The sequence below is a fragment of the Somniosus microcephalus genome, chromosome 2, assembly GCF_052327205.1.
Source record: "Somniosus microcephalus isolate GS21.2 chromosome 2, FLI_Smic_1.0, whole genome shotgun sequence".
Taxonomy (NCBI): Eukaryota; Metazoa; Chordata; class Chondrichthyes; order Squaliformes; family Somniosidae; genus Somniosus; species Somniosus microcephalus.
In genome coordinates, this window is record NC_140988.1 from 156213746 (window position 1) to 156227135 (window position 13390).

Sequence of the window (13390 nt, forward strand, 5' to 3'; positions counted from 1 at the left end):
TCTGTCTCATTCCTTTGAAATTGGCCTTAATCAAATCTAGAATCTTAGTACGATAGCAAAATACTGCAGATGCTGGAAATCCGAAATAACAACAGAAAATGCTGGAAAAACTCAGCAGGCCAGGCAACATCCGTGGAGAGAAATTAGAGTGACGTTTCGGGTCTAACCCTTTTTCAAACTGGAAAGGAAATAAAATAGATCAAAGGCAGGGCTGCGATAGAACAAAATAAGTAAAAGAAGTAAAAGAGACATTAAGAGGTATTCAAAACCAGACGAGATGGTAATAGGACAGTGGAGGCAAAAGACGGCAAGATTAGGTGTGAAGTGTACTGGCAGGATGGGAGACAGCTGCCTAGAATCTTAGTAGCTGTTTCACGTTTCTCCCTTTCAAACGCTATGTTGAACTCGATCGTGTTATGATCACTATTGGATACCTAACTTGTAATGCTACAGTGAAATAGAATGTTAAAGGGTGTTGTATTAACATTCTGCAGGTACTTCAAGCGACACTATGAGCTCCCTTTGCTGAAATGTGTAAAATTGCTACTGTAAATTAGTCAATGCTCGCGTCTCTCTCCTTCCCGCCCCCCTCTGTATTTCAGGAAAGCAGACACAAGGTTCATTTAAGCATCCTCTGCTCGCGCCTTCGCTCTCCTCCCGGGGAGATCCTTTGACCGACAGCGCCCCCTGCGGCCGTGCAGAGAAGCGGAGGGTGTTGGGTGCAAGGGCCAGAGCGCATGCGGCGGTGTGCGTCCAAACTTCCTGGTCAGTGTGGAACGGCGAGCGCTGGGCGCACGGAGGAAAGGAGCAGCGAGAGAGGCGCTGCAGCGAGACGGGGAGTAGGGGTACAGGTGCTGGGGGAAATAGTGCAAGAGAGGCGCTGCAGCGGAGGAGCAGCACACAGCAGGGAGGGAGAGATAAGAGAAAAGCCGGAGGCGCTGTTGGCAGCTGCAGCGCAGAAAGACTCGGCGCGGGAGGCGTTCCAGCTGAGCACGGACAAGCGCTGCCCCATCACAGGGCGAGCTGGGAGCAGGAGCGGGACACCGACTCCAGCATGCTCTCCCGGTCCACAAACCCAACTTACAGCGACCTGCCAACAGACTGCACCCCTACCCAACTCCCTTCAACGCCGTGTTATAATCAGTGAGATTTGTTGGGGAAGGGAGGAGGTTGGGGGAAGAAAAGGCGCAGGTGACTGGAATTCGCTCCCTTTTTTGACAGAAAGGCTGGAGAACGTCAGGAGCCGGGAGCGGTGACAGGAAAGCGCCTTCTCCCTCCACCAGAAGCCCCAGTGTAATGGTCAATGGAGAGAAGACAGATCATCAATCAAGAGTGAAAAGTTTCTGCAGACCAGCCCCTGCAGCTGCTACTTTTCCAAGTTTGTCATATTTCGGTGTTTTTTAAGACCCTCCTATTATTTTAAAGGAGTATTCGGTGCATTTATTTTGTCATAGAGAGAGAGAGGAAAACATTGTGGAAATGTCCGCGAGCATCTTGGAGTCTGCCATTGAGATGATGCTGAAGTGCTTGAAGGAATGGTGTTGACTGAAGTACACCAGTTGAAACGGTGGTTCTGCAGAGAAACTAGATCGACTGTGCGGAGATCGGGGTTTTATTTTGCTGTCGGGCAGGTTTCATTGTAAAAAAATATTGCATTTCGGGGCGTATTTATCTGAGCGTTTTATCTGAGTGTAGAAAGAGGAGGAACGATGCACTCGAGTGTGTACAGAGCAAGAGCCGAAAGACAGAAAGGAAGGCACAACTCTGTGAATGTGGAAGTGTTTCTCCAGGGAGGCGCGCCGTGGGGATTCACGTTGAAAGGTGGCCTTGAACATGGGGAGCCGCTGATCATCTCGAAGGTAAGAACCATCACACACTCGCGGGAAGAAAGCGAGACAACACATTCCGCTTTCCCTTATGCAACCACCGCCTACGGAGTTCCAGTCATTTGAAAGATGTTAATCCATGGTCATCCGTGTAGGTCCTGCAGTTTGTATTTTAAACTGTATGGAAGAAACTGGATTTTTTAAATGAGTTTCAGTGTTGGATTTAGTTTAAAATCAGTGTACGCTTTGATGGAGAATGTTAAATTACTGCTTCCTTTCACCCTGATATTTTTGGTGAGAGCGCAAAATAAGCCAGATTGGTTGGAGGATGGTTTGTCCTCGCTAGAGCGCGTCTTTCCTTCGGAATAAAGAGGGAGATGGAACTTCTGTACTGAATTAATGAGTACAAGGGATCCGGTTTCCACAACAACCCGCTCCTTTAATGGCAAACATGCAGTGAGTGTGTGTGATGCCACTGGGAGCTGCATCACTTGGACGCACTCACATACCAGCACAACGCGGCTTCTGAACCTCTACTCGGGGTCAATTTACAGGTCAGATGATGGAAATACAGAAATAACACCATTATTTAAATAACGCCATTACTGGATGATGACGTTTTGCTGACCCGTTTGTACAGATCGTTGAATAGAGTAGTTAGTGGTTGTCGTAATAGATACTTTCCTCCTTCAACTCCCCGATAGATGAATGTATTGGCAGTGAGCGAGGGAGTCGGACGCAGTCCTGGTTTCCGCACGTGGCCTCGGGTTTCAATTTTGCCTGCACCATGGAGGGTGGGCGCAGAATGAAGTGTAGGTGCTTCCTGATTGGGAGGGAGGAAGAATCCGAGTGCCTGTCGTCCCTGGCTGCTCTTGTGCCCAGCTCTTGGGAGCCTTGGCCAGAGCAGTGCAGACAGATGACTCACCTGTTCAGGAGGCCTTGCAGCTGGAGCAGGAGCTTTCTGGAATATGATGGCGATTGTATGGCAGGAGATTGTATGGCAGGCAGCAATCTGTTTCTGGCACACAGTGACCTTACTATTTTTATTTTATGTATATTTATATTATACATGTGCCAGTGACACTGAGAAATTACTATTTCACTGTCACACCACATTGTGATGTCACTTGTCTTTAAGAACTCTATGACTTGGGTGACAACTTTATAACAACTTTTATACTGTTTAAAAGAATCTGGACATACCTGTTGGGAGCAGTACAAATGGTCACTGCTTCTGGAATAGTGGGGGGTGTGGGAAAAATCATCCTGATTTTGCTATCCAGTGACAACTTCTGGAAAGTTCCTTGTTACCAAACTGTGGCTGTAATCCCCTTTTTCCTCCCTCCTGCCATCCCAGAGTGAACAGCCTCATAACACTCATTGTCGAGGTAATAACTAAAGTACACCCACTTGGGTAATAGAGGGTGGCCCATGAACCCTACCTCAATATGAATTTGAAGCTTCAGGAGAGAAGAGTGCAGGGCGGTGGGATCTTTTTTAACAGAACCTGGATAATGAGGAGTACTGCAGGTGCTCAAGATTAACGTTCCCTCATGAAATTGAAGTTGGAGGTCCAACTTATTGACTGTTTCCATCTGTACTCTTTTGTTTTAGTGCAGTGGTAGTTTTTTAAAATATAGTTTCTGGCACAACTACTTATTGGAAAATAAAGATTAATCACTCGGCGCACAAGGAGGGTGTGCTGCCCTTGCACCCTTTTATTGTTTTTCAGTGTGGCGTTGAGAGCTAATTGTGTTGTGCTAGCTTGCTTTAGGAGACCTACTGGGCTGAAATGTTCATGGTGTGTGAAGATCTATGCGCACCAGCACTGAATGGATAATAAATTCTGATTATTATAAAGGTCCAGTTTAGTAATCATTTCCATCAAAGCTGTTATAAAGTAAAAGTGCTTTCCAGTTGCTGCTTTGGAAAACTCTGGCTTGTCTTCTGACCTACCATGACAGCGCCGACTGCTGCCCATATATAAATGATTAGCAATGTAACCTCCTCGGTGCACCAAAACTCATATGCTTATGTCAATCACAGAACTGAACAATTTAATTCAAAGCTTGAGAAAGGGAAAATAGAGGAAAAGTAGTGGCCGATGTGCACTATAAACTGGCAGCTGTGAAATAGTGTAAGATGGAAGCCTGTGACAGCTTAATGTCTGATTCTGTTTCCATATTGCTGTTGCAAACAGTTATTGTGACTGATCAACCTGCTGGCATTTGTCAGCAATTTTCTGCCCTTTGGATCCTTGTCTTTCAAGACACTTCATTGTGTTTCTTTAAACTTGAGGGTGCAGTGATGCTAAACTATAGAATGTGTTAACATGGGGGAACCTAAAGAGTGGAGGAAAATAACTGAAAGGGGATAGAACAAATGAGAGAATGGCTGATGTGATGAAGTAATTTTTTGGCAAAAAATATTTTGAATACTGGGAAAAGTACTGTATATTTCAAAATTCTCATTGTAGTGCATTGGTGTACTGTAATAGTTGAGGGTTTTCAAATTCATGGGGACTGAATTTGAAAGGGAAATCATGTTTAACAAATTTGCTGGAGTTCTTTGAGGATGTAACGAGCAGGGTGAACCGGTGGATGTGGTGTATTTGGATTTCCGGAAGGCATTCGATAAGATGCCACATAAAAGGTTACTGCATAAGATAAGAGCTCACGGAGTTGGGGGTAAGATATTAGCATGGATAGAGAATTGGCTAACTAACAGAAAGCAGAGAGTCGGGATAAATGGGTAATTTTCTGGTTGGCAAACGGTAACTAGTGGGGTGCCACAAGGATCGGTGCTGGGGCTTCAACTATTTACAATCGACATTAATGACTTGGATGAAGGGACCGAGTGTAATGTAGCCAAGTTTGCGGATGATACAAAGATGGGTGGGAAAGCAAGTTGTGCAGAGGACTCAAAGAATCTGCAAAGGGATATAGACAGGCTAAGTGAGTGGGCAAACATTTGGCAGATCGAGTATAATGTGGGAAAGTGCGAGGTTATCCACTTTGGCAGGAAAAATAAAAAAGCAAATTACTATTTAAATGGAGAGATTACAAAATGCTACAGTTCAGAGGGACCTGGGGGTCCTTGTGCACGAAACACAAAAAGTTAGCATTCAGGTGCAGCAAGTAATCAAAAAGGCAAATGGAATGTTGGCCTTTATTTCAAGGGGGTTGGAGTATAAAAGCAGGGAAGTCCTGCTACAACTGTACAGGGTATTGGTGAGACCACACCTTGAGTACTGCGTACAGTTTTGGTCTCCTTATTTAAGGGAGGATATACTTGCATTGGAAGCAGTTCAGAGACGATTCACACGGTTGATTCCTGAGTTGAAGGGGTTGACTTATGAAGAAAGGTTGAACAAGTTGGGCCTATACTCATTGGAATTTTGAAGAATGAGAGGTGATCTTATCGAAACATATAAGATACTGAGGGGGCTCGACAAGGTAGATGCAGGGAAGATGTTTCTCCTTGTGGGGAAATCTAGAACTCGGGGGCATAGTTTCAGAATAAAGGGTCGCCCTTTTAGAAGTGAGATGAGGAGGAACTTCTCTGAGGGTCGTAAATCTGTGGAATTCTCTGCCCCAGAGAGCCGTGGAGGCTGGGTCATTAAATACATTTAAGGTGGAGATAGACAGATTTTTACAAGATAAGGGGGTGAAGTGTTATGGGGAGCGTGCAGGGAAGTGGCTTTGAGCCCAAGATCAGCCATGATCTTATTGAATGGCGGAGCAGGCTCGAGGGGCCTAGTGGCCTATTCCTGCTCCTATTTCTTATGTTCTTATGACTGCTCTAACTTAAAATGCTGAATTGTAGAAAACTATTATACTCAGTCACACTACTTCAAGAAGTATTATTTAAATACCTGTACCATTTTCCATTTCTTACTAATATCCCCTCATGGTGACTTTCAACATAGGCACCTGTTTAGAACTTAAAACTCAAAGAAAGGCACCAGTTCAATCCCCGGTCTGTGCTCAGTTTAGCTGTGGGTGCCTTACAATTGGCTTCAGTGCTCCTGGCTTAGGCAGAGGAAAAGCAACCCGAGATTCCCACTCCTGATTGCAATTAGTGACCACCGTTGAAAGTCTATGGCCTAGAAATCCGTCTCGGGTGGTGGCAAAAAATTGGTGGTATCGGATTGGTTGCCCGTTATACGTAGTGCCTGATACTCCGTACCATTGACTGCAATAGACTGAATATCGGTTGCTGCGGATAACGGACGGCCGATCCGACACCGCCCACTTTGCGCCACCGCCCGAGACGAATTTCTAACACCGTCTTTAAAATCTGGTGATGACAAGATGAGGTTGGGCTGTGATTCCCCCCTGTAGTCATAACCTGCAGCATTTTCTGTTGAGGCTTACAATGAAGAATGATCACTTGGTACTGGAGGGTGCCAATCGATGGTGGAACCATTCCCCAGCAAAGAGTCAGTGCCTTCAGGAGAGGCAGGAAGCAGAGCAAGTCGATGTGAAAAGAAAAGTTAAATAGCTTTGCAACTGTTAGGAAATTTAAATTTCTTATTTCTCTCCCCTTCCTTGCTTCCATTTTTCTGGATCATTTGAGCAGTTGTGGTGTTGTAAACCATGAAAGCAAAGTTTACATAGTTAATGGACATCATCAGAACCCTAACATTTAATTCTAATACAAAAGCAAAATACTGCAGATGCTGGAAATCTGAAATAAAAACAGAAAATGCTGGAAATACTCAGCAGGTCAGGCAGCATCTGTGGAGAGAGAAACAGAGTTAACGTTTCAGGGCGATAACCTTTCGTCAGAACACTGAAGGGTCATCGACCTGAAACGTTAACTCTGTTTCTCGCTCCACAGATGCTGCCTGACCTGCTGAGTATTTCCAGCATTTTCTGTTTTTATTCCTAACACTTAACTGTTTCATTAAACTGGTTGATTTACTTAAGCCATAGAACAAATATTTGACTTCTTACTGAAATGTAACCGATGTACTGAGCAGATTGGTGAAAAGGTAATAAAGGTAGTCATGTAAAATCTTAAGGTGAATGATATTGTTTGACAAGTATTATGATAGTTTTTGGTATTAGGTTACTGGGAAACAAAACACAATTATGAAATGTTACTACTGCATGGGTTGGGGGAGAAGGAGAAACACAAATTAGTACATTGGACCAATACAGCCATCCTATATCTTGTAAGACTTCCAGCTATAGAAACATAGAAGATAGGAGCAGGAGTAGGCCATTCGGCCCCTCGAGCCTGCTCCGCCATTCAATGAGATCATGGCTGATCATCCAAAATCAGTACCCTGTCCCTGCCTTCTCTCCATATGCCTCGATCCCTTTAGCCTTAAGAAATATATCCAACTCCTTGAATATATTTAATGAATTGGCCTCTACTGCCTTCTGTGGTGGAGAATTCCACAGGTTCACCACTCTCTGGGTGAAGAAATTCCTCCTCATCTCTCTCCTAAATGGCTTACCCCTTATCCTTAGACTGTGACCCCTGGTTCTGGACTCCCGACCATCGGGGCCATCCTTCCTGCATCTAGTCTGTCTAGTCCTGTTAGAATTTTATAAGTTTCAATGAGAAACCCTCTCATTCTTCTAAACTCCAGCGAGTATAAGCCCAATCGACCCAATCTCTCCTCATACGTCATTCCTGCCATCCCAGGTATCAGCCTGGCGAATCTTCGCTGCACTCCCTCCATGGCAAGAACATCCTTCCTCAGATAAGGCGACCAAAACTGCACACAATACTCAAGATGTGGTCTCACCAAGGCCCTGTACAACTGCAGCAAGACATCCTTGTTCCTGTACTCGAACCCTCTCGCTACGAAGGCCAACATACCATTTGCCTTCTTAACTGCCTGCTGCACCTGCATGCTTACCTTCAGCGACTGGTGCACAAGGACACCCAGGTCTCGTTGCACTTCCCCTTCTCCCAATCTATTGCCATTTAGATAATAATCTGCCTTCCTGTTTTTGACACCAAAGTGGATAACCTCGCATTTATCCACGTTATATTGCATCTGCCATGCTTCTGCCCAATCACCCAACCTGTCCAAATCATCCTGGAGTTTCTTGGCATCCTCCTCACAGCACACACGTCCACTCAGCTTTGTGTCGTCTGCAAACTTGGAGATATTACATCTAGTTCCCTCGCCTAGATCATTAATATATATTGTGACTAGCTGGGGTCCGAGGACCGATCCCTGCGGTACCCCACTAGTCACTGCCTGCCACTTGGAAAAAGACCCGTTTATTCCAACTCTTTGCTTTCTGTCTGCCAACCAGTCAATACCTTGCCCCCAATCCCATGTGCCTTAACTTTACACGCTAATCTCTTATGCGGGACCTTATCGAAAGTCTTTTGAAAGTCCAAATACACCACATCCACTGGTTCTCCCTTATCTATTTTACCAGTTACATCCTCAAAAATGTAACCTTGGCTCCTGGTTCTTTGAGCTGCATTATGGAATATTTACTGCACTTGCATCTCTTTAGCACAACATCTTTGTCTTCCAAGGACTGTAAATGAAGTGATTTCCAGTTGATTCTGGAATCTATCTGAGAAGCACCTCAGTTATGTTTTGAGATTTTTTTAAAATTAATATATAAATGTGTCGTAGCACAGCCTCAAATTAGTGAACTATGAATTGTATTTTATTTCATATTTGACATTTCCAGAGCTTGTTTGATTTCTAAAGCTCCATAGTTTGAAGTCCGTGTTTAAAAACTGATGTTTGTTCATTCTTTGTAGAGGGAACAGCACATTACATTTGTGTTTAGAGCCAGGTGCAGAGCGACATGGTGAATTTTGCATACATAGATTAGACCTGAAAAGCTCTGCGATGAACAACACTGAGCCAAAAAAAGTCTGTCTTCCTTTAGTGAGCTTGTGAAATGTGACCTTAAAGCAGTCTTTTGCATAATAACGTACAAATTTACAACTTTTGGATATTGTCTGATGTCAGTTGTTCATGCCAATGAGCACATTTTTCATTTGCTCAGTGAAAAACTTTTCTTAAAAGGAGGAAAAAGAGAGTACAAAAGCCTTCCATCCAAACTGATATCAAGGTCCATGTTTAAGAAGCAGTCTCATAGAAGCTGGGAAGTGAACATGCGGAATGTAGCTGAAACTTTGGCTGTGCTCCAGGATAGGCAAAGGAATGCCAAAAACATGTGCAGCTTAGTCAGCCTGGTTTGTTTAAACTGTAAAACGGGAATCGTTTTAAAGAACTGTTCCAGACATCCTAGTCTGCCTATTTTACAGTAAGTTCTTTTATTTAAAAATAATTTATTTAAAAAAAATATATATATTTAATTGGATAGTTTTCAGTGATGGAAATCAGAAAGGAAGTGGTGCGTTAACCCACTTGTCAAATAACAGTAAGGTTAAGAGACTTTGCCTTGTAGTTCAGATTTGTGTTAATAGCTGTGTTGTGGCTGGCTTGGCAAAAGGTTTGCATTTTTAAAGTTCATGTAGGCATTGTACAAATAGTAAAATAACATTTGTTTTTCCCGGTAAGCAGTAATTGCATTAAAACTTCTAGATGGGAGATGTTGGATAAAGCACAATGTAGCAGCAGACCCTATAATTTAATCTTTATATTTTTTCATACTGATTTGTAAAGGATTATGTGTAATTGGATCATTTTGTTTACCAGGTGTTCTCTTATCAAATAGCTTTTTTGACACTGCACTTGCTCACAGTCATTAACCTAAACATGTTGGCTCGTATTTTCCGATCGGAGGCTTCCTGCGTGCGGAGGCCTCCGATCTGGAAAAAACCTACGAACTTAGCTGAGGGCTCCCGAGGTCCGGACACTTCCGCTCCTGGGCCTCTCCAAACTCAATGCGCAGGGCCCACATATCCCAGAGGCGCATGCGGTTTGCAAGCGTCTCTGGGATCACGTGGGCCAAACCAGCCAATAGCAGAAGGGAATCACCTTTCATAACACTTGACAGATAGTACTGTCAAATATATGAATGGAGATCACCCCAAAAACACAGTAAAACATTCAATAATTTTTTAAAAAATCATCACATTTTTAAAATGAGTTAAAATTACAATAAATTAAAAATTTTAAACAAATTAAATTTTTTGGAAAAAGTAACGTTTTTTACGAGGCTAAAAATAAACGTTTTTTAAAAGTATTTAAAAATTATAAATGAGTGAAATTTTTAAAAAACATTTTTCAACTGTTATGCTGGTAAAAGCAGGCCCTACGCCTGCTTCTATCAGGCGTAAGATTTCTAAGGGTTTTCTGCAGGCGGAGGTTCTCCAGAAAGCGGAACTATCCGCCCGCAGAGGCCCTTCTCCAGGGCAGGCGTCCGATCTGTCAAGAAAATTCTTGACTGATCGGAAATACCGGTTTTATGCGCATGCGCTTCGCATGCCTGAAACCGGCATTTCCGATGTCCCTATGGGTGTGCACACCCGTAGGCATCGGAAAATACAGCCCATTGAATTAAATATATAATAGTCTGGTGGATAGTTTGGTCCTCCTGTGCAATATAATTTTATTTTTATTCTCAACATTTTAGGTGAATTTTTGCATTTATCAAGGTCAGAGTAGTCAGTACTCAGAATTGAGTATTATTTCACTCTTTGCAGCAAACATTGTCAAGTAAAGCAACAGGCCAGCTGCAGAGTAAAGCTCATTTTATCAAATATGTTGACATCCTCTCCGTGTTTTATAGAAATCATTTTGTAATGGAAAGCAGATAGCACGGGAGAGGGGAATTTACTCATGATGTCATAAGAACCCTTCTGCAACCTGTGTCAATATAGTGCATATTTAAAATGAGTATTTACATCTAAATTGTTTAACCTGACTGTATTATGATCAAGTGGGTTAAGAATTATATCTTGCTGATATTACATTACTACTGTACAACTCACTCATGACTTCATCAAAATGAGAGAAGGGAACATTTCATTTTACTGTCAGTAATTTCTTGCATTCCTGAAATTTCACTTAGATATGACTTTACTATAATGGAAGATCAGAGTAAAAGTTCCTAATAACCAGGAAAATCTTTTATTTCACCAAAGGAACTATCCTCAAACGCGCTAGTTTTATACCTTACACCATATTTAACTTGACTTAGTAAAATAAAACAAAAATGCTGGAAGTACAAAGCATTCGTATTTGAATGAGACAGACTAATGTTTTGGGTGAGACTCTTCATCAGATTTCCACCATTTGTGGCTTTTCTTTTAAGTTTCATTTAGTCGCTTGTGAGTTATCAGGTCAGTTCACTTATGAAATATAAATGAAAACCCACAGATCCTCATCACGTGTCAACTATCTTTAACATTCCCCCAACTTCAGAAGAATATCTATATTGTAATACAGTAATATTTCTATCTTTTATAACAACTATCTTTAATACTTATGAGTGAGATTGTCTGTTGATGCATAAAACCGGCAACGAGCAGTGAGGCCCGACCAGAGCATCGGACCTGGGTGTGAGCAGTGAGGTGAGGTGACTATAAAGGAGCAGCGAGGCGAGGCCCGACCAGAGCGCATCTGGGAGTGGAGCAGCGAGCGCGGTGACTATAAAGGAACAGCGAGGCGAGGCCCGACCAATTCAACAGCGGGGGAGAGAGGTAAAAAGTAATCCAAGTGTGACGTCACCAGGAAGCAAGTAAGTGATTGGTTGGTGAGTATTTCTTTTTTTTTTAAACGTTAACTCTGTGGTTTATAGTTTCTAAGGTCTCTCTGGTGTAGCGGGAACTGTTGGTAAACCAGTTAACTGTAGTGTAATTAGTGGGATTGATTGATTTAATTTAAATTCAATTAATTAAAGGGTAAGTCATGGCAGGACAGCCCGGCCACGTGATATGCTCCTCCTGCGATATGTGGGAACTCAGGGACACTTCCTGTGTCCCTGACAACTACATGTGCAGGAGGTGCATCCAGCTGCAGCTACTGACAGACCGCATTGCGGCACTGGAGCTGCGATTGGATGCATACTGGAGCGTTCACAATGCTCAGGACATCGTGAATAGCATGTTTACGGAGTTGGACACACCGCAGGTAGAGGTTGGACAGGAAGAAAGGGAACGGGTGACCAACAGGCAGAGTACTAGGTGCAGGCAGGTAGTGCAGGGGTCCCCTGTGGCCATCCCCCTCTCCAACAGATGCACCACTTTGAGTACTGTTGGGGGGGATGGCTTATCAGAGGAAGGCAGCAGCAGCCAACTTCCTGGCACCAGGGGTGGCTCTGTTGCACAGAATGGGAGGAAAAAGAGGGGTAGAGCTATAGTAATAGGGGATTCAATTGTAAGGGGAATAGATAGGCGTTTCTGCGGCCGCAAACGAGACTCCAGGATGGTGTGTTGCCTCCCTGGTGCAAGGGTCAAGGATGTCTCCGAGCGGCTGTAGAACATCTTGGAAGGGGAGGGTGAACAGCCAGTTGTCGTGGTGCATATAGGCACCAACGATATAGGTAAAAAGCGGGATGAGGTCCTAAAAGCGGAATATAGGGAGTTAGGAGATAAATTAAAAAACAGGACCTCAAAGGTAGTAATCTCAGGATTGCTACCAGTGCCACGTGCTAGTCAGAGTAGAAATAGAAGGATACTTCAGATGAATACGTGGCTAGAGGAATGGTGCCAGGGGGAGGGATTCAAGTTCCTGGAACATTGGAACCGGTTCTGGGGGAGGTGGGACCAGTTCAAACCGGACGGTTTGCACCTGGGCAGGGCTGGAACCGATGTCCTAGGGGGAGTGTTTGCTAGTGCTGTGGGGGCGGGTTTAAACTAAAATGGCAGGGGGTTGGGAACCTGAGCAGGGAGACAGAGGAAAGGGAAACGAGGATAAAAGCAAAAGATAGGAAGGAGAAAAACAAAAGTGGCAGTCAGAGAAATCAACGGTTTAAATCAAACGTGGCCACAGTAAATATTAATTCTAATAGGTCTAAGAGCGTTAAAAAAACAAGCCTGAAGGCTTCGTGTATTAATGCGAGGAGCATTTGTAATAAGGTGGATAATTGGCTGCGCAAATAGAGGTAAATGAATATGATTTGGTTGGGATTACGGAAACGTGGCTCAAGGATGGCCAAGACTGGGAACTCAACATCCAGGGGTATTCGATATTCAGGAAAGATAGGCAAAAAGGAAAGGGAGGAGGGGTAGCATTACTGGTTAAAGAAGGGATTAACACAATTGTAACGAAGGATATTAGCTCTGATGATGTGTAATCTGTATGGGTAGAATTGAGAAATACTAAGGGGAAAAAAACGTTAGTGGGAGTGGTATATAGACCTCCAAACAGTAAGGCGGAGGTTGGGGATGGCATTAAAAGGGAAATTAAAGAAGCGTGCAATAAGGGCACAGCAGTCATCATGGGTGACTTTAATCTACATATAGATTGGGCCAACCAAATGAGTAACAATACTGTGGAGGAGGAATTCCTGGAGTGTTTACGGGATGGTTTCCTGGACCAATATGTCGAGGAACCAACCAGAGATCAGGCCATCTTAGACTGGGTATTATGTAACGAGAAAGGATTAATTAGCAATCTTGTTGTACGAGGCCCCTTGGGTCGGAGCGATCATAATATGATC

The 13390-nt window shown here is 43.6% G+C and overlaps 1 protein-coding gene across 1 annotated transcript in view; it reads left to right on the forward strand.

The window, feature by feature from the left end:
- The first annotated feature begins 774 nt into the window (after nucleotides 1-774).
- Nucleotides 775-13390, forward strand: part of shroom3 (shroom family member 3) — a 646471-nt gene continuing 633855 nt past the window's right edge. The window contains exon 1 of the mRNA XM_085964404.1: nucleotides 775-1859. Coding sequence (XP_085820530.1) covers nucleotides 1710-1859 — 150 coding nt within the window. The 5' untranslated portion in view covers nucleotides 775-1709. The remainder of the gene's footprint in view (nucleotides 1860-13390) is intronic.